The sequence below is a fragment of the Rattus norvegicus genome, chromosome 12, assembly GCF_021556685.1.
Source record: "Rattus norvegicus strain SHRSP/BbbUtx chromosome 12, alternate assembly SHRSP_T2T, whole genome shotgun sequence".
Lineage (NCBI taxonomy): Eukaryota > Metazoa > Chordata > Mammalia > Rodentia > Muridae > Rattus > Rattus norvegicus.
The window spans coordinates 28,797,946-28,817,059 of record NC_141545.1 but is presented as its reverse complement, the minus strand read 5'-3'; the positions used below and the strand labels follow the sequence as shown (position 1 = coordinate 28,817,059).

At 52.1% G+C, this 19,114-nt stretch overlaps 1 protein-coding gene and 1 long non-coding RNA gene across 13 annotated transcripts; one reads left to right on the top strand and one right to left on the bottom strand.

The window, feature by feature from the left end:
- Nucleotides 1–10,121: 10,121 nt before the first annotated feature.
- LOC120095920 (uncharacterized) lies at nt 10,122–18,563 on the top strand. Of its 9 annotated transcripts, none has more exons than XR_015634753.1 (4): nt 10,122–10,341; nt 11,351–11,549; nt 12,803–12,892; nt 15,116–16,312. It is a non-coding gene; the product is annotated as an uncharacterized LOC120095920 (long non-coding RNA). The 9 variants fall into 9 exon arrangements; XR_015634757.1 differs by having other exon boundaries at nt 10,124–10,341; nt 12,803–12,903; XR_015634758.1 differs by lacking the exon at nt 15,116–16,312 and adding an exon at nt 17,940–18,563 and having other exon boundaries at nt 10,125–10,341.
- Tmem270 (transmembrane protein 270) lies at nt 12,916–18,075 on the bottom strand. 4 transcript variants are annotated; one of them, NM_001431985.1, is made up of 4 exons: nt 17,803–18,075; nt 15,488–15,591; nt 13,928–14,365; nt 12,916–13,218 (listed from the first exon to the last, which is right to left on the bottom strand). In NM_001431985.1, the coding sequence occupies exons 1-4, from the start codon at nt 17,837–17,839 to the stop codon at nt 12,934–12,936; spliced, it is 864 nt and encodes a 287-aa protein (NP_001418914.1). In that variant the 5' UTR covers nt 17,840–18,075; the 3' UTR covers nt 12,916–12,933. The 4 variants fall into 4 exon arrangements, with proteins under 4 accessions (NP_001418914.1, NP_001418912.1, NP_001418913.1 ...); NM_001431983.1 differs by lacking the exon at nt 17,803–18,075 and adding an exon at nt 17,413–17,518; NM_001431984.1 differs by lacking the exon at nt 15,488–15,591.
- Nucleotides 18,564–19,114: the final 551 nt, after the last annotated feature.

The following is a 19,114-nucleotide window of genomic DNA, read 5'->3' as shown; positions in this document are numbered from 1 at the left end:
TGTATGTGGAATTGGAGGGCTCTTGTCTGTCCCCAGCTGATTCCTCCTGAGAAATGCCAAGCTTGCATTGGCTAAGGACCCCCAAAGAGATCCATGAGTGGAGTAGGCTGAGACGACGGGGCATCCGGCGTCTCCAGAGATGAAATTCAGGTTCAGTCAGTAGCTTTCAAAGCTGTAGGTATCTGTCCCCATTTACACATGTGCACAGACATGTAGATAACACACAGACAGACAGACAGACAGACAGACAGACACACACACACACACACACACCTACACACCTCACAAGTAAGGAGAGAGAGAGAGAGAGAGAGAGAGAGAAGAGAGAGAGAGAAGAGAGAGAGAGGAGAGAGAGAGAGAGAGAGAGAGAGAGAGAGAGAGAGAGAGAGAGAGATTGAGAGATTCCCATGCCTTTGGGTAGTTCTCCTTTCTTCTGCCCTTCCCATGATTCTCTCTGATTTGAGCTTTGCTGATCTTGCCCTTAGGTGACAAACATCAGGTGTAAGACAACAGACATGAAAAGTAGAATAATTTTGGCCCTTCAGGCACCCATAACTCCAGCACTTGGGAGATGGAGACATGAGGCTTAGAAGTTGGAGGTTATGCTTAACTATCATTGAGACTGTCCCAGAAGGAAGAGGAGGAGGAGGAGGAAGCGGAGGAGGAGGAGAAGGAGGAGGAGGAGGAGGAGGAGGAGGAGAAAGAAGAGGAGGAGGAGGGGGAGGGGGAAGAAGAGGAAGGAAAGAAAGAAAAAGAAATAAAGGAAGGAAAGAAGGAAGGAAGGAAGGAAGGAAGGAAGGAAGGAAAGAAAAGAGAAAGATAGGGCTGGAAGTTCTTGAAGAAGATGCAGGTTTTCATTCCCAGCACCCACACAGGGCAGCTCAAAACCACCTGGTACTACAGTTCCAGGGGATCTGATACCCTTCTCTGGGCTCTGAAGGCTTTTGCACGCACATGTTACACATGAAGTACTCAGACCCACACAGGTGCACATAAAATAGTGAAGAAGTAATTTTTCAAACTGAAAGAGGGAATTAAAAGTGAAGAGGAGGGGAGAGGAGAGGGAGAAAACAGGAAAGGAGGGAGGAAAGAGAAAAGAGGGGAGAGAAAAGGAGAGGAGAGGGAGGGAAGAGGAGAGGAAAGGAGAAGAGAGGGGAGGGGAGGGAGGGGAGAGGGAAGGAAGAAGAAGAGAGGGAGAGGAGAGGAGAGGGGAACAAGGGGAGTGGGAGAGGAGGAGGAGAGAGAGGGAAAGGGAGAGGAAAGGAGAGGGGAAGGAAAAGGAAGGGGAGAGAAAGGGGAGGGGAGAGGGAGGGAAGGGAAAAAGGAGGGGAGAGGGAGGGGAGGGAGGGGAGCGGAGAGGAGAAAAGGAGAGGGAGAGGATAGAATGGGGGGGTGCGTCTTCCTTGACTCCATGTTGCCAACAGGTCCGTGTGTGACATGTGACACCACCACATGTGACCCGTACATTCCCGTACACAAACCTGGGCATATCCGTTTCCCATTTCCAGGAGTCCCAAGGTAGAAAGGAAAAAGCTGGTGGTCCCAGCATCCCTTCTCAGCCCTGCCAGGACTTGGACAGATGCCTGTTACTTCTTGCTGTTGGGAACACAGGGACTGGGGTGGAAAGGACCAAGAAGATGGAGGGACAGCCAGCCAGGGGGCAGATGAGGTCAAGGCAGCCAGCCTGCTTGTCACAGCCCCTCACACCCACCTCGCCTGCCAGCAATCGTGTGTTTTCATCTTTTCCTTGGGGCGGGGGTGCTGCACGGAGCCTTGAGTGCTGAATTAGGTGACGATGAATTTGAACCACATGCAGCCCCGGCTTAAGGGGGAAAGTGTTTGGGTCAGACGAAGAAAGAGTTTCATCAGCCTCCCCCACTCCCACCCCAGACAAAAATAGTTCAGACCCAGGCAGGCTATGACCCCCAGACCTGGCTGCAAGTCATGGCCCCCTGTCCTGGAAAGATACTTCTGGTGGCCTCTTTCCCTGGATGTGAGTTTCGCAATCCCCTCTTGTTTTGGTGGCCTCATTTTGGACTGGCCTGGTTTGTCTGGGAGAATTAACTGGGTCTCGAGGAAAGAGAAACCATATTTTATATGTCTGTTTTTTGCTTTTTGTTTTTGTTTTGTTGTTGTTGTTTTCTTTGTTTGTTTGAGATAGGGTCTCATAGCTCAGGCTGGCTTTGAACATACTTTTGTAGCCAAGGATGACCCAGAACCCATGACCTCCCTGCCTCTGCCTCCTGGGGGCTGGGGATATGGATGTGTGCTACTGTGGCTGGTTTATGAAGAGCTGGGATGGAACCCAGGTCTCTGTTGAGTGCTAGGCCACACGGAGAGCCTGGGAAACTGAGGAGACACATCCTCTCATGAATCAAGCAAAGTGTGGAGATGCAGAGACACCCAGACCCAGAGACCAGAAATAGCTCAGAGTAGGCATCCCTGTAACCAATGCTAGACGCGCACTGGGGCTTAGGCAAGGGACAGCAGGAGGGCTCTGGGTGTGCAGGCCACTGGAGTTTGCTCACTGGGACTCAAGGAGATTCACTGTGGCAGCGCAGACACAGGGTCTCATGCAGCCCTGACAAACCTCACTCAGACTTGCAATGTAGCAGAGGCCAGCTTGGGCACTCTGTCCTCGCCGTGCCCCCTGTTCTAAAGACCCCAGGACCCAGCCTGTCTGGGACACCATGTAGCCTGGCCTCTTTCCCCATCCTGGCTTCCTAAAGGGTTTCCGTTCTTTTCTTTTCTATTGTTCTACTGCCTGCCTGATTTTGCTCCTGCGGGGCCCTGACCCACCCTCAAAGGCCAGGCTGGGAGGAGCATAAGCCCGCCAGCTCCGCTGGGAAGTGAGCACAAAGCTCACAAAGCTGGGCCCCAGCCTTCTAATTATTACTGTTGCTCTTGTTGTTGTTGTTGTTGTGTTTGACACAGTCTCGGACCGTGGGTGTGGCTCCATTGGGAGTGCGCCTGCTCAGCATGCTCCCCGGCGCTGTGTAAGTCAGCTGTGGCTGTGCTTCTAACCTGTGCTTGGGAGATAGACGCAAGAGGGTCGGGAGTTCAGATCCATCCTTGACTACACAGAGAGTTTGAGGCTAGCCTGGGCTACAGGAGACCCTGTCTTAAAAAGAAAAGTAGGACAGGGTCTTGTTACAGATTGCAAACTGACCTTGAATTTTTGATCCTCCTGCCTCGGCTTCCCAAGGGGTGGGAATATGGGCACTTGCCACCATGCTGAGCTCGGGTTAATAATTCCTACTTCAGAAGGAACATGGGAGAGGAGAGAATATGAGAAGGGGAGGGGGGGTCTCCTCTCGGCCCTCGTGAGCGCGAGTGCTGGCTCGAACTGGCCTGTGTTTCTACCCTGGCTGGGACACTTGTCAGCCATGTGATCAAATGATTGTTTGCACGGAACCTCAATTTCCCTTAACTATAAAATAGGGGTGATAAGTGACTCTCCTGCTGAAGACGTTGGGGACAGCGTGTGGGATGTGATGCTATGGATTCTAGTTCCTGGCAGTGGTGACTCATGTCTGTAATCTCAGCACTTGGCAGAGAGAATGCTAACACTCTGGAGGCAGAAACAGGAGGTATCTCCAGGGTAAGTTAGCCAAATGCTCAAGACCTAAGTTCGAGTGGGAAGCCCGATTTTGTTCAAGGTGTGTTTGTTTTTATTTTATGTGTATGGGCATTTTGCACCACAAAATTCTGTGCACCGTGTGTGCAGTACCTGTGGAGGCCAGAAGAGGGCGTCAGATGTCCTTGGAACTGTAGTTAACAGACATCAGGAGTCATCATGTGGGTGCCGATAATTGAACCCAGGTCCTCTGGAAGAGCAACCAGTGCTCTTTTTTTTTTTTAAACATTTATTTATTTATTATGTATACATCATACAGCTTTCTGCCTGCATGTATGCAACTACAGGCCAGAAGAGGGCACCAGACCTGATTATAGGTGGTTGTGAGCCACCATGTGGTTGCTGGGAATTGAACTCAGGACCTCTGGAAGAGCAGACAGTGCTCTTAACCTCTGAGCCATCTCTCCAGCCCCGCAACCAGTGCTCTTAACTGGTAAGCCATCCCTCTAGCTCCCAGGGGATGGTACCCCATTTTAATACAGGAAGCGAAAAGCAGTTGCAGAAGAAGAATCCTGACATCAACACACATGTACCCAACTACATGCGTGTGCTCACCATCTGCAAACCAAACCAAACCGCGCATACCATACAACATACACATGAAAGATAGATGGATTAAAATCAAAATCCTTGCCCATGTCCGTTATTATTCACAACTGTCTCCAACTCATGTGTCGGTTAACTCACATTTTCCGTGGCCAGGGAGGGGCAAGAGAAGCCGTTCGCTTTCAGCTGCTTGCTGCTCCAGGGCCCCAGGCTAGAGGCTGCAGCTGCACAGAATTCCTTTCAATCGCAGCCAGTGATGTTGTGATAAGCCTGGACCACAGGGTGCAGTATTGGAGAACACATCCCAGGGAGGATGCTGTAAGCCAGTACCAGAGCAGAGCCTTTCAAAGCAGGCAGGCTCTGGACTCTGGGAAAGGGGGTCGGTGGGGGCGGGGGTCTCTTTTTTTTTTTTGCTCTCTTCCTCGTGCCTACTTATTCATCCACCCTTCATGTCAAACATCTGTCCCCCACCCCCATGGTTGCATGCATACACACGCACGCGCACGCGCGCTCACACACACACAGAGAGAGAGACAGAGAGACAGAGAGAGAGAGAGAGAGAGAGAGAGAGAGAGAGAGAGAGAGAGAGAGAGAGAGAGAGAGCGCGCCTCCCTCCACAGACTCTCGGAACGAAAGCTCCAAAGTTTGACCTTTAAAAGTTGTCTGATATCCTGCGTTCCCTGCAAGTGACCTTTGCCTGTTGGATGCTCGGCCCAAAAGAGGACGATAGTATCAACAGGCTCAGCAGAGAGTAGACGCGCCGGGGAAGGCCTGTAGCGCTCTGAGATGCTGTCTTCCAGGCACGCCAAGACTTCTGAGCTCACCTGCACAAGACCAGGCCTTCACACCTTCCACCATGGGTGTGAGGGGGACTCACAAGGTCTCAGTTCTCTCCGAAGATCTATAAACAGTGGACTGTTGCTGGGAGCAGGGAGAGAGATTCTCTTCAGTGGCGGGGCCTCTGGTAAGTTGCCTCCGCTCTGGTAAATAACAAGGCTCCTGTAAGCAACTCTAATTAAACTCACTGGGTCACACCACAGAGACGTGGAAACAGAAGAGAGACCAGTTGGGAATCAGAACGGGATCAACAGGAGTGGGAGGGGGCAAGGGATGGTGTTGGGGGTGACTTTAATCCAAGTGCAGTACACATACGTATGAAAATGTCCTAATGAAACTCATCGCTATGGATTTAATATATGCTAATACAAAACGTAACATCTGCCGTATTCCTGACGGAGACGCTCGGATCCATTCCTCTGTGGCGGAAGTCACGTGACTCGGGAGTCCCAAGTGGTTCAGCTCTTGATGGTTGCATATCCTGATGTCCGTCCGAAGGGTTAGGGCCCAAGCAAGAAGGCTCAGCGGCTAAGGGTGCCTGCTGCCAAGCTTGAGGACCTGGCTTTGATCCCCGGAGCCCATGTGGTGGAGGGAGAGAACTGACTCCCAAAAGTTATCCTCTGACCTCCACGAGTAAATATGCATTGCGCGCGCGCGCACACACACACACTCTAAATTAATGTGACTTTTAAAAGTAGTTATCAGGGACTGGACTGAACCTGAGCCAGTTAAGGGGGCGGAGGAGGATGTGGCTCCGTCAGTGACGCATTTGCTTAGTATCCAGGAAAATCGAGAATTATGTTCAGCTACATAAGGAATTTGAGGCCAGCCTGGACTACATGAGAGAGACCCTTCTCATTGGTTTGAAAAAAAAAATCCAGTTGTGGTGATGTTAGTCTCTGCTCAGGAGGTCCTTACGTTTCGGGTAGTCATCTTTTCCACAGGCTAGCCCAGTTCCCTCTAGTTGACTCTTTTCCCAGGCTGTCCTCATGTGAGTCTCGGGGTTCTAGGAAGATCACCTGCTCCCCCTAGCCAAGCATGGAAGTTGGCATAGAAGGCTGGGCTCAGGTTGTTCCAATGACGTGGGTCCCGAGGCAGAAACCCAAGGCTGTATCCTTGCCTTCCAGTTGGTGGAAGCCTAAGAGAGGGCACGCAGACAGGCAATCCAGTGGTCCCGGAGGCTCTTTTAAGTGATGCCAACAGCCTCCCTCGGGTGGGCTGGTGTAGAGTAGCAGCTGTCACCAATCTGGGACCAAGGGACATGTGTACAGAGCATGTTGGGATGAATCTGTAGCCAAGGGAAGCCCATCAGGCAAAACCCAGAGACCGGCACCTTAGAGAAAGTCTGAGGAACTCTCTGAATACAGGCCCCCTGCCTCAGGGCAAGGACCTCAAGCAGACGGGGGTGATGGTGGCAGACACGGCTCCTGACCCAGCTGGACACGGGCTCCAGCCCTCCAGATGTGCGGCCAGCATTCCGCTGTGGAGACGGGGCGGAGCAGCAGCGAGGGGCCCAGATGGGCCGTGTTAACCCAGAAACAGCTTTTCACGTCCAGATGCTCTGTGTTTAGCCAGCGAGCCAGCTTTGGTCTCCAGATGTGAGCCTGAGCTGGGGGTGGGGTGAGGAGTACATCACCCCAGATGTGCACACTGTGACCAAGAATGGGTGCAGGATCCAGCTGCGGCATCAGGGACCTGAAGGCGGGACTTGGATTTCGCTATTCTATTTAGACCTGGGGGGGTCCCATCCAGAACCCCTAATCCCAGGACTCTGATCCCCAGTTCAAGAAAGCTTCAAGATCCACCAATGCTAAGTTGCAGATGTTAACAAAGCCCTGTGTGGAAATAAGAACCAAGCCTGCCCTGCCCCGGGCTATATAAACCAGAGACCGGTCAGAACTGAGTCCTGGTGCAAACGAAGGATCTGCGGTCCCTCAGAACGCAGATAACGTGAACTGGGGATGGACCTCAGTTGGCAGAGTGCTTGCCCCGCATGCCTGAAGCACTAGGTTTTGACTCCTAGTACTGTGTACAGCATCCCTCACAACACATGCTTGCAATCCTAGCATTTGAGGGTTGGAAGCAGGATTAGAAGTTCGAGGTCATCCTCAGCTACAGAATAAATTCAGGACCAACTCGCCTCATATGCGCACGTGGACACACACACACACACACACACACACACACACACACACACACTGATCGAATGCATTAGTGCAGTGGAAGCTGAGAAGGTTCTAAGAAGGAACTCCAAATGGTTTCTGAGAGGGCCTCTGAAAGGAACCCTGGGTCAAACTGCAGCGATAACCAGGAACTCCGGCTAACAGTAGAGCGGGCCTGAGCCTGCCCCGGGGCCCTGCAGCTATTCTCTCCCAACAACCAGAGGCCCCTCTCCATATCAAGAACTGCCCCAGGGCTGGGGAGATGGCTCTGTGGGTAAAGCATCTGCCACTATGACTGATGACCTGAGCTTGAAACCAAGGAGCCCATGTGGTGCAAGTGAGCAGTGACTCCTGAAAGCTGTAGGTTGTCCTCTGACCTCCAGGTGTGTGCAGTGGCACTTGAATGTGTGCGCGCACACACACACACACACACACACACACACACACACACAAATAGCCAATGAATACATGTATGCTTGTATGTCTATACCACACGTGTGCCTGCTACCAGTGAACATCGGAAGGGAGCATCTGATCTCCTGGAACTGGGGTTACAGCTGATAGATGGTTGCCAGGATTTGAACCCAGGTCCTCTGGAAGACAATCGGTGATCTTAACCACTGAGCCGTCTCTCCGGCCTCTCAATCTAATTTCTCTTTATATGTTTTAAGAATTGCCCAAGTGGGCTGGAGAGATGGCTCAGCGGTTAAGAGCACCAACTGCTCTTCCTGAGGTCCCGAGTTCAATTCCCAGCAACCACATGGTGGCTCACAACCATCTGTAATGGGATCCGATGCCGTCTTCTGGTGTGTCTGAAGACAGCTACAGTGTACACATGTACATGAAAAATAAATAAACAAATCCTTAAAAAAATTAAAAAAAAAATTGCCCAAGTAGAGCCTCCCAGCCCCAATCTCCTACCAGGCACAGAGACTGAAAAATCAAAGGTAACAAGACAGGAGGGAAACCCGTCCTCTCCTGACTCTCAGGCAGGAAGGTATGGTGGCCAGAGGAGGCAGAGGTCAAAGGTCAAGCCTGTTCACCCACAGGGCAACTGAGGCCCTAACCCTGCTGAGGAAGAAAGCGGAAGCGGAGGCTATAGGGAAGCTATAGGGAACACAGGTTGGCATCCTGTGGCCTGGGTGGAGAGTCTAGCCAGGGAGCCTTCAGACTGAGGCGTGAAGTCCTAACAGTTCATGTCAAGCCAGAGCTCTGGGGAGGGGGCCCACGCCTCTCGGCTCTGGCAAGCCCCACCTGGGCTAAGCCCAGAGCTGGGACTGGAGAGAGACTGGCGGTTCTGATGGAGCATGAGGGCCCCAGAGGGGGGGAAGCAGTCCAAGCTGAGCCCCCCAACTCCTGACAAGTCTGGGACAACGAGGAGAGATGGTCGAGTTCTTGTGGGCAGAGGGTGGGGGACAGTCGCAGGTACAACGTTACCCAGGCTTGGGTGGGCTTGGTCCGGAGAGCCCAGTCCCACACTTAGACCAGAATAACCAGGATTTCATCCCCAAACTGGGGGGGAGGGGCGCTTTGCTCACTTACCCTCCCCCAAATCTATTGTCCTGCCTGGGGCGCTCATCTCCAGCGGAACACCTACATAACTCCTGAAAACATTGCCTTATTTGGGGTCAGATGAGGTGAGGACCAGGGACACAGGGAGAAACTTAGACATCCCTCACCCAAGCTATGGCCCCAGAGAGAAGAGAAAGTTGGGAGCCGGTGCTGGAAAGGTCAGGGAAGGGCCAGAGTCTGGGGATGGGGGGCCCTCTCGCAATCAGAGCGAGACAGCCAAGGGCCCTGTGTGTCTTGGCTGAGCGGGACCCCTAGGCCGCCAGGTATGTAACAATTCTAGCCGTTTCCTGTAGTAATAATGAGAAAGGGGTTGGTATAAATACATGCGCAGCATAAATAAATACAGGCCGGGCCGGGGCTGCATAGCAGACAGATTGCGTGGATCTGCCGGCCAGTCCTCCAGCCCGCTCCCCCCCCCCCGCCCAAGGCCTCCCCCCTTTCCTCACTGCTCCCCATTCGCTTTCTTCCAGCAAGCCAGAGACGACTCTGCACTCGCAGGCCTGAAAAAGATGGACTGGTGACCCTCGGCCACAGCACCTCAGAATCCCTATGAGAGTGTGGCCCCTGGGAAGCCGGTGAAACTAGGAGAGATAGCCAGGGGCAGTGGGACCAGCTGAGAGCATCGTGACACAAGCATAGGCTATCACAGCAGCCCTGTGAAGGCGGGGATGTAGTTGCTGATCATAAATGGGGAAACTGAGGCTTGCAGAGTTAACTCGCCCAGCCATTTCACATAGCTGAGAGGGTCTAGATTTTAGAGCTGAGACTCCAATCCAAGGCGTTCTAACTCTGTGGCCTCCGCTCTGTGTGTTGTTATGGGGCAGCTGAAGGGCTGAGGATATGGCTCAGTGGATAAAGTGCTTGCCACAAAAGCATGAGGACCTGAGTTCAAATCCCCAGAAGCCACATGCAGCTGGGTGCAAGGATCCCCAGCTGAAGTGCTCCTAGGGTGAGACATGTGGGACATGAGAATCTCTTGGCCAAGTAGCCTGGTATATAAAATGGGTCAGCAGAGACTGTCTGAAGTGAGGCAGAAGCCAAGGACCAACACCAGAGATTGTCTTCTGACCTCTACACATGTGCTGTGGTCCACATGCTGATGCTCACACACAATTCCTTCCACATTGGAGTGTGAGCATCTATCCCCCTCTTCCCAAGGTTCCACTGACAAACTGAACTTGCACCCAGAGAACTAATGGGTTTATTGGGCTTTCCCATACGGTTCGAGTGAAGGATTATGGGCTCATAAGAATGGGTGAGTCCAAAGCAGCTACCCTGGAAGGTCTGCGTGTCGCATGCCGATGACGCCTTTGTGGCCACAAAGTTGGCACTCCCTTCTCCTAGTCTTCCCTAGACTGTGTACTCCAGCCCTCTCAAAGCATGTGCTGTTAGGGAAGGACTGACTGCCTACAAATGGCTGGAAGGAAATGTCTGGAAGATCAGGTTAGAGGATCCGGTGAGCCTACCGAGCCCTCCCGTCTATGAGGGAACACCAGCAGTGAACCAGCCCAGCCATGAGAATCTTTTGCATGCAGATAAGCCTGGGTTGGTTGTTCAGCTTGCAGGAAAGTCCGTCAATGAGCTAAGGTGAGAGGCCAGAGCAGCAACCGGAAGGATACTCTTATCCTTTCTCCCAAATCCTAGCCCCAGGCCACCAGGGTCTTTAAGAGACTGGAGTATTTCTCTTCAAGGCTCTAAAGCAAACACAGCGGTATCTGGGGCCAGGGATCTCAGAGGTCAGATTCCATGAGCTTGTGTAAAGGTTCACTGGCCAGGGCTGTGCATACAAGAGGCTGACCTAACCAGTCTGCAGGTAAGCTAGTCATCAAATGAGGGTGACCTCCCCTCATCATGATCTGTACACAGGGAAACTGAGGCTGAGACCGGGGCAAGAGCCTCATCCAAGGCCTCATGGGAAGGCAAGGGCAGAGAGTCACAGGACCCAATAACTGCCAGGCCAGAACTATGTCCCAGTCCAAGGAAGGCCACCGCTGCCCTCCGAGGGGATTCCAAAGCCGGGATTGGTGGGCGGGCGGACCCAGCTGTTTAGAATGAGAAACGACTGCAGTTTCAGGGCCAGCATGGACCAACCTGTCTCCAAGCAAAAAGAGCCTGGAGTGATGGCCCATGCCTTTAATCCTAGCTCTAAGGAGGCTGAAGCAGGCAGGTCTCGGTCTACCTTGTGGGTTCCAGATCAGCCGGAGCTACACCGTCTCAAAAGGCAAACAACAGCAATAATAAAACAAAAACAGGGGCCTGGAGATGTAGACAGCCAGCCAGTCTGGCAAAATCAGCGACCTTCAGAGGCGATCAGAGAGGTAGAAAGTGACAGGTGGTGTGTGTCAACCTCTTGCCACCCCAAGTCCCCTGCCTGTCTGCAACGAATGCCACATGGGGGCAGGGTGGGGGCGGGGAGCTACCAAAAGAAAAAAAAAAAATCGCCAGTATCGCAGAGACAATCTCACCTCAGTTCAATGCCAAGGCCGATTCCATCCCAGCCCCAGCCCCGCCCCACTTAGCATTGTGTCCCCCTGCTCGGATCTTTGTCACCTTCCTTTCCCGCCTTGGGCCTGTGTTTTTCTCTGTTCCTGTCTAGATGCAGAGGCCCTACCCTGGTCCCAGGCAGCTCAAACACCTTCCTGGGTCTGGTACCTAGGCTCCCCCAGCAAGCTCTGGGCTCTCTGGAAGCCGGAAGAGGCTGTCCTTTCATCAGGAGCTTGTAGGCCATTCCACACACTCCAGCAACCGTGCTCCCTTGAACAAAAAGAGCCCACTCTGAGGTCTCTTGAAGGCAGGTAAGTTGCTTCTTGTATTTGGAGGAAGAGCAGGGAACAGCCATAGGGGAGGCACTAGCAGCCCTGAAGATGAGGAACAGGGTGAGGTGAGGGGAAATAGGTTCTCTGAACCTACACACACACACACACACACACACACACACACACACACACACACACACGGATGTGCCAGGAGTTGAGCCAGGGACAGGGGTGAGGGGGTGATGGCTGACTCTCAGGAAACAAGCCCCTCCCCTTTCCTCATTAAGCATCACTCATCTGAGGCCAGGGCCGGAGCCTGGGCTAGCCCATGTCTGAAGGAGCCTGCCTTTGCCAGTGAGAGGCTGAGGGGACTGGATAAGTCTTCTCTTGCCCGGGGAGAGTGGTAGTTTGTGATGTGACATTTTGGGAAGAGGAAAGAACAAGCTAACTAATGGATCTGTGAAAGAGTGGAGGGCAGGATGGGTGGATGGATGCATTTGGGGATTAAATAGATGGACTGGGGAGTGGAGGGATGGAAGGATGAGTTTTGGGGCAGATGGATTGATGGGTGGCTGGGTGGGCGAGTGGGTGGCTGAACTTTTGGATGGATAGAAGAATCGATGGGTGAATCTGAGATGTTTGGAAGGATGGATAAATGGATGGGTTTTGAGTGGATGGAGGAATGGATGGATGGATAAAGGGGGGAAGGAGGGAGGGGGAGGGAAGGAGGGAGGCAGGAGTGAGGGAACGGATAGATAAGAGGGAGAGAGGGGGACAGAGGGGAGAGGGAGGCAGGGATAGAGAGAAAGTTGGGAAGAAGGGAGGGAGGAGACAGGGAGGGTCCTCTGGATAATTGGAGGGTGTGTAGATGCAGTGGTTAGCGTGCAGACCTATACCTATGTGTGGGTGAGTGGATAAGCTGCTTTCAGACTTTAAGCTACTCCAAATGTTGTCTCCGACTCTAAACTGTGAGGTCCTGGCACCCTCAAGAGGCCAGAGTCTCTAACTGCCCAGCTCCCTTCAAATCCCTGGGGAGCTAAGAACCAGGGACATAGATTTAGACTCTGCAGCCTGGGCGGGAAACAAAGCCATCTGGAGACCTGAGCCGATTCTGGTATGTTCTATGACCTTGGAAATGTCCAGTCTCCGAGGCCCAGTTTTCTTGTGTGGAAAATGATAGTCAAGCCAGATGCTGGGGTTGCTAGGAGACAGAGCAAATGATGTGTAAAGTGTCTGAGGAGCATGATGCGTGACACCTGAAAGGCACTTGAGGAATGTGATTTTCTTCCCAGAAGTGCCTGAGCCTGATAGTTCACCCCTGTGTGCTCCTACGCACAGGCACGTGCACCACATGACGCAGAACAGCCTTCCAGTCCATCGAGGTAAAAAGGTGGTGAGTCTGAAGGGCAGGTGGGGGACACATTTATTCTCCGGGGGTTTCAGGCTGGGAAGGGAGGGGTCCAGACTCGGTGGTGGAGGATTCTGGAATTAAGAACTGAGATGAGGGCTCTGAGGTCTCCTCGAATGAGACCTCCTGGGCCTGGGCCAGTTGGGCTGTGTGCTCAAAGGCAGCTTGAAGCAGGTGGGAAGCGAGACAGGTAGTCCAAGTGACAAGATAGGCCAGGTTCCAGGAAGTGAGTGTGGTCCTGTGCTCCACCCACAGGTAGAGGCGTCTCAGCAAAGCCAGGGCTTCCAGGAGCATAGAACTCTATAGGAGGGTCCAGACAGGCAGGAGCATTGGTAAGGACTGGAAAGATGGCTCACGTAAGCCGACTTTGAGCCCCAGCCCACACATGGTGGAAGAATAGAAGCAAACCCCGCTGTTCTCCGACACCCATTTGAGTGCAGCATGCATGCACACAATTTTTTTTTCGTAAGTAACACTCTAAGGGCCAGGAGGTGGTGGCGCACCTCTCTGATTCCCAGCACTTGGGAAGCAGAGCCAGGCAGAACTTTAAGAGTTTAAAGTCAGCCTGCTCTACAAATTGAGTTCCGGGACAACCAAGGTTTCATAGAGAGACCCTGTCTGGGAAAAAAAAAAAAAGTAATGTTGTACTGGGCTGTAGAGATGGGTTTGTGGCTGAGAGCAACTATTGCTCTCCCAGAGGGCTCCAGTGTGGTCTCTGTTACCCACATTAGATAATGTGGGCACAGGCTCACAACTGCCTGCAGCTCCAGTCCCAAAGAATCTGATGCCCTCTTCTGGCTTCAGAGGACATCTGCACACGGGCACACATGTGCACGCAGGTGTGTGTGTGCGTGTGCGTGCGCGTGCACGCACACACACACACACACACACACACACACACGCTTTAAAAATAAGAATGAGAGAGAGAGAGCATGGTAAGTGGCCCCAGGACCTTCCCATGCCCAGTACTGACCAGCTGCCTCCCAAGCCTGCATCCCTGTCAACCCACCTGGCTGTGCAGCCAGCCCAGACTGGAGTGATGGGCTTTCTGCAACAGCTTCCAGGTTAGCAGCAGTACCAGCAAGGCCACCAGCATCAGGCGATGCAGGCAGGATAGAAACAGGTCCCTGAAGGTGGCTGGAGACAGACCCGGAGGTTCCCAGGCACAGAGGTGCCCCAGGGCCAGCTTCATAGTGTGGGTGCAGCACAGTCCGACTCTGTATGACAACCTGGGTCCCCAGAGCAGCAGCCACATAGGGACCCACAGCAATGCCAGTCCAGCTCGAAGGACCAAGCCCAGAGCATAGGTTATGATGACTTCTGGAAGTAGGCAGGCCTGGTCACTGCCAGAACCCCGGGCTTCCTGGGCTAGTCCCGACACCCAGTGCTGAAAGATGGCCATCTTCAGAAGGAGAAATTGGTACAAGTGAATACGGTTCTGGATCAGCTGTAGGAAGACGGGGACACCAGTGTCACCAGTGCCACCAACCTGGGGTGGAACCCAACCAGTGCTTTAGAAATAGGGGCTGCCCAGTCATTGTGAGCTAAGCCTCAGTTTACTTGTAATGCACAAGAACAGTCTCATTCATTCATTCATCCATTCATTCATTCATTCATTCATTCGATTTTTATTTCTTTTGAGACCTGATCTCTCAAAGTAATCCTGACTGTCCTGGAGATTGCTGTGTAGACAAGATCACTGTGTAGACAAGGCTAGCCTTGAACTCACAGAGATCCTCCCGCCTTTACCTGCTGAGTGCCATCATGCCCTGCCTACAATCTTTTTTTCCCCACCTCTGTGTAGGATCTCCTGGAACTTGATCTATAAACCAGGCTGGCCTTGACCTCAGAGATCTGCCTGCCTCTACCTCCCAAGATTTTATTTTTTAAGAGTGACTTTTTTAATGTGAGCATCTGTCACAGATCAGAACCCAATTACAGATGGCTGTGAGCCACCTTGAAGTTGCTGGGATTTGAACTCAGGACCTCTGGAAGAGCCGTCCGTGCTCTTAACCGCTGAGCCAGCTCCTTAAGAGTGACCTTAGGGGGGGTTGGGGATTTAGCTCAGTGGTAGAGTGCTTGCCTAGCAAGCGCAAGGCCCTGGGTTCGGTCCCCAGCTCCAAAAAAAGAAAAAAAAAAAAAAAAAAAAGAGTGACCTTAGGGGACAGAGCTCAGCTGTGTCCTGCTTGCCTTGCAGTCATGAAAGCCTCGGTTCAAGCCCCAGTCCTGCATGAAACCAGGAGAGGCGCTGCACGCCTGTAAGCTCAGCAGTTCGGAGGCAGGAGCATCCGGTGTTCCAGGCTCTCTGGCTATATGGGAAGTTCAACACTAACCTACATGAAACCAGACAAATGAGCAACAGAGCATGCTCGGTGGTTCAAGCTCTTGCCCCACAAGCCTGGTGACCTGAGGATGGTCCCAGAGCCCATGGAGAGGGGAGAGGGGAGAAACTGACTCCCTGAAATCATCCTCTGACCTCCACACAGGTGCCACGGCAATGGAGCACCAGCCACACACATCACACACAATAATGATTGATAAAATTTTAAAAGAAAATGGTAGAAATTACCTCCCCTCTGATTAACTGTGGGATTCGAACACACGGCTGGCTGGCTTCCCCCAAATCCCTGGGCTCGCCTGGGACCCTGGTTGCCCTTGTCATCATGAGGAAAGCTGGGCATAAAGGTATCATTAAGGACAGAGATGTGGAGACAGGGGAGAGGGATGGCAGATTTAATGAGAGACCTACTGTGAGAAGTGTAGAAGGAGAGACAGGTTTCCAGGTCTCTCGTCTGAGTGGCAGGCTGTTCAAGGGTGACTTCTACATGCCAGGAAGCGGGATTAATGGGGGGATAAGGTTGTAATTGAGAATTCCTCAGTGAAGTGCATCCCTCTCTGGTAGAGCCTAAAGCCTCCAGCCCATAGGTGACAGAGATGATCAACCTGGACCGACCCCCTAATACCCAATATCTATGGGACCATCTGGGAACTGTGGGTTCTGAAGGACCAGGATAGAAAGCCAAGCATGGGGCTCACGACTGCCGTTAAGCAGAGGTCAGAAGTTCAAGGCCAGCCTGGGCTATACAGTACGTTTTGGAACTAGCCTAGGCTACAGTGGTGAGTTTCAGGCCAGCCTGGACCACATAGTGAGACAGCGAGGAGGTAAGGAGGAAGAGGAAGAGAAAGAGGAGAAAGAGAGAGGACTAGAGAAATGACTCCGTAATTGAGAGTGCTCACTGCTGAAGCCAGGCAGTGGTGTTAACACCTTTACTCCCGGCACTCAGGAGGCAGAAGTAAGTGGGTCTCTGAGTTCTAGTCAAGCATAGTCTACAGAGTTCCAGGACAGCCAGGGCTACACAGAAAAAAGGAGGAGGATCACACTGGCAACAAGGAGGAAGAGGAAGAGAAAGAGGAGAAGGAAGAGTAGGAGGAGGAAGAGGAGGAGGGGGAATCGGGGGAGAGAAGGAGGAGAGGGAGGGAGAGGAGGAGGGGGAGGAGAAGGAGGGGAGGAGGGGAGGGAGGAGGAGAGAGTTCTTGCTGCTGAAGCATGAGGATATCCAGCCTCAGTGCCAACATCATAAGTCAGGGCAGGCATGGCCCAGTGCACACATGGCCCAGGGCATATATGGCCCAGTACATGCATGCAATCCCAGTACTGAAGGTGTTGTTGAAGACAGGAGGATCTCTGGGGCTTGCAAAACTGCCTAACAAAATAAAATTAACAAACAAATCTATCAGCTCCAAGTTCCATGGATCAAAGAAATAAAGGAGAGAGAGCGTCCTCCTCTGGTTTCCATGTGCACACACAGGCATTTGCACACATGTACATGCATCATACCTATACCCACAGACTAAGACACTGGAAAGACAGGAGAGAAAGAAAAGGAGGAAGCAGGGGAGGGAGAAGGGGAAGGGAAAGAAAGAAAAGGTGAAAGTAGGCCAATGAGATGGCTCAGCAGCTAAAGGCGCTTGCTGCCAAGCCTGACAACCTGAGTTCAATCCCCCCAGGACCCACACGGTGGAAGGGGAGAACTGACTCCCAACACACACACACACACAATACATATATATATATATATATATATATAATATATATATATATAATATATATATATACACACACATATATATGGGAAAGAAAGAGCCAGGTGTAATGATGAGTATATCTTTAGTCTCAGCACAGGGGAGGCAGAGACAGGCAGATCTCTATGAGTTCAAGGCCACCCTGGTCTACATAGCAAGTACGGGGACACCAGGGCTACATAATAAGACCTTGTCTCAAATACACACACACACACACACACACACACACACACACACACACACACACACACAGGTATATGGGGAAGAGGGAAGAGAAGAGGGGTAGGGGAGGGGAAAGAGGTGAGATTGTGGGTAGACAGCCATGCCACAATACTCTGGAGTTAGCCCTTTACCCCTTGGGGGCTGGAAATGGCTGGCTCTCTACAGGTCCCCTATTCGCACCATGCTTACCAGCGCAGAGAGCTTCCCAACCTGCAGGAGAATTCTAGGAAGGCCAAATCTGACCCGGGGAGCGGCCTCCATGTCTGGCCTCCGTCCATTCCTCCAGCCAGGAGAGGCAGGGTGACCTCACAGATGCCACAGGGTGGGGGTCCAGTTGCCATGGGGACCCAGTTGCCACATGACACACTACCCTTTTCCACTGATCCCCTTACCTGCTCCTCTGAGCTCAAGTCTGGCTACAAGGTCATCACAGACCGGATAACTGATCCCTAGGATCAATTCTCTATCTACTCAGTTTATCTGCCAGACATGGGTGGTGGAGAGGTAGGGAGACGGGGATGTGGAGAAAGAAGGACAAAATGAAGGAGGGATGAGGAGAACAAATCTGTATGGACTTACCTTCCAGATCGGACCCTGAGGGTAGCAGATTTGCCATAGGAGAAGCCCCAGCTTAGCTTCCTCAACTGACACCCCATTATCCTCACCACCAGGCCTCTCTCCCTGTCCCTTCCCTGTCCCTTCCCTGTCCCCATCAGTTTCAGGCTGGAGAATGAGTGTGCAGTCTTGGAGTTTCTCCATTCAGAGAACCAGGAAGGACCAGCTGAGAGCACAAAGGAATCGGTGTATGCTCCCCTGCACCGCGCCAGGGGGCGCCATTCCGCTTCTCTCTCTGGAGAAGTATGATCTCATCCCCAGAGCAAGACCTAAAAGAGCTCCGAGCGGGTGCAGTACCGGGATGTGGTCGCGCGGGGGCAGAAGACACCGCAGGGGGGAGCAGGGCCCTTGGAAGGCACGTGAATGTTTCTCATTTTGCAAGGCTGATTTCCTGGTAGCAACCTCCTTGAGGCACCTGAGAGATCCTTGTGGATTTCCTGTCAATGCCTGGGTTACAAGAAGGAAACCAACCCGAGATAATGAGATGCAGAGTCTTCCCCTTATTTAGCTCTCTCATTATTTGTGCAGAACTGGGGATTGAGGCCAGGACTCTGCAAGCCACGCACCCTGCCAGGCCTCCATTTCTCTAGGTATCTGAGGCTAACTTCTGAGTCTTCTGCCCCACATGCTATTTCAAGTCTTTTAACGTGATTGTTTTTTAATTTATGCAACTTGAAAAGAGCCATTTTCAGCGAGATAAAAATAAAAGTTCCCATATGAATGTGCGTGGTGTCATATCGATGATTTTTGTAAACTCCAGAAAATAATGAAAGAACGAATTCGAAATAAAATAATGGAGCCAGGCACGGTGGCACATGCCTTTAATACCAACAGTTGTGAGGCAAGAGGCAAAGGGGACCTCTGGGTTTAAGACCAGCTTGGTCTACGTTGTGAGTTCCAGGACAGCCAAGGTACGCAGAGAGACCCTGTCTTGAAATAACGAGAGGGGAGGAGAGACAGAGACAGAGACAGAGATCCTGTCTCAAAAAGAAAGAGAGGAAAGAAGGAATCAAATACCAGGTCAGGAGGTAAAGCACTTGCTGTCAGGACTATTGACTTGCATTTGAACCCAGACTGGAGACACACATGGTTTAAGGAGAGAAGCAACTGCTGAAATTTGGAGGTGGTGAATAAAGTATATGGCTAGCATGTGCAAGAGACTGAGTTTCACTCCAATATGGAGAAAGAAAGAAAGAAAGAAAGAAAGAAAGAAAGAAAGAAAGAAAGAAAGAAAGAAAGAAGGGAGGGAAGGAGGGAGGGGGAGGGAGGGAGGGAG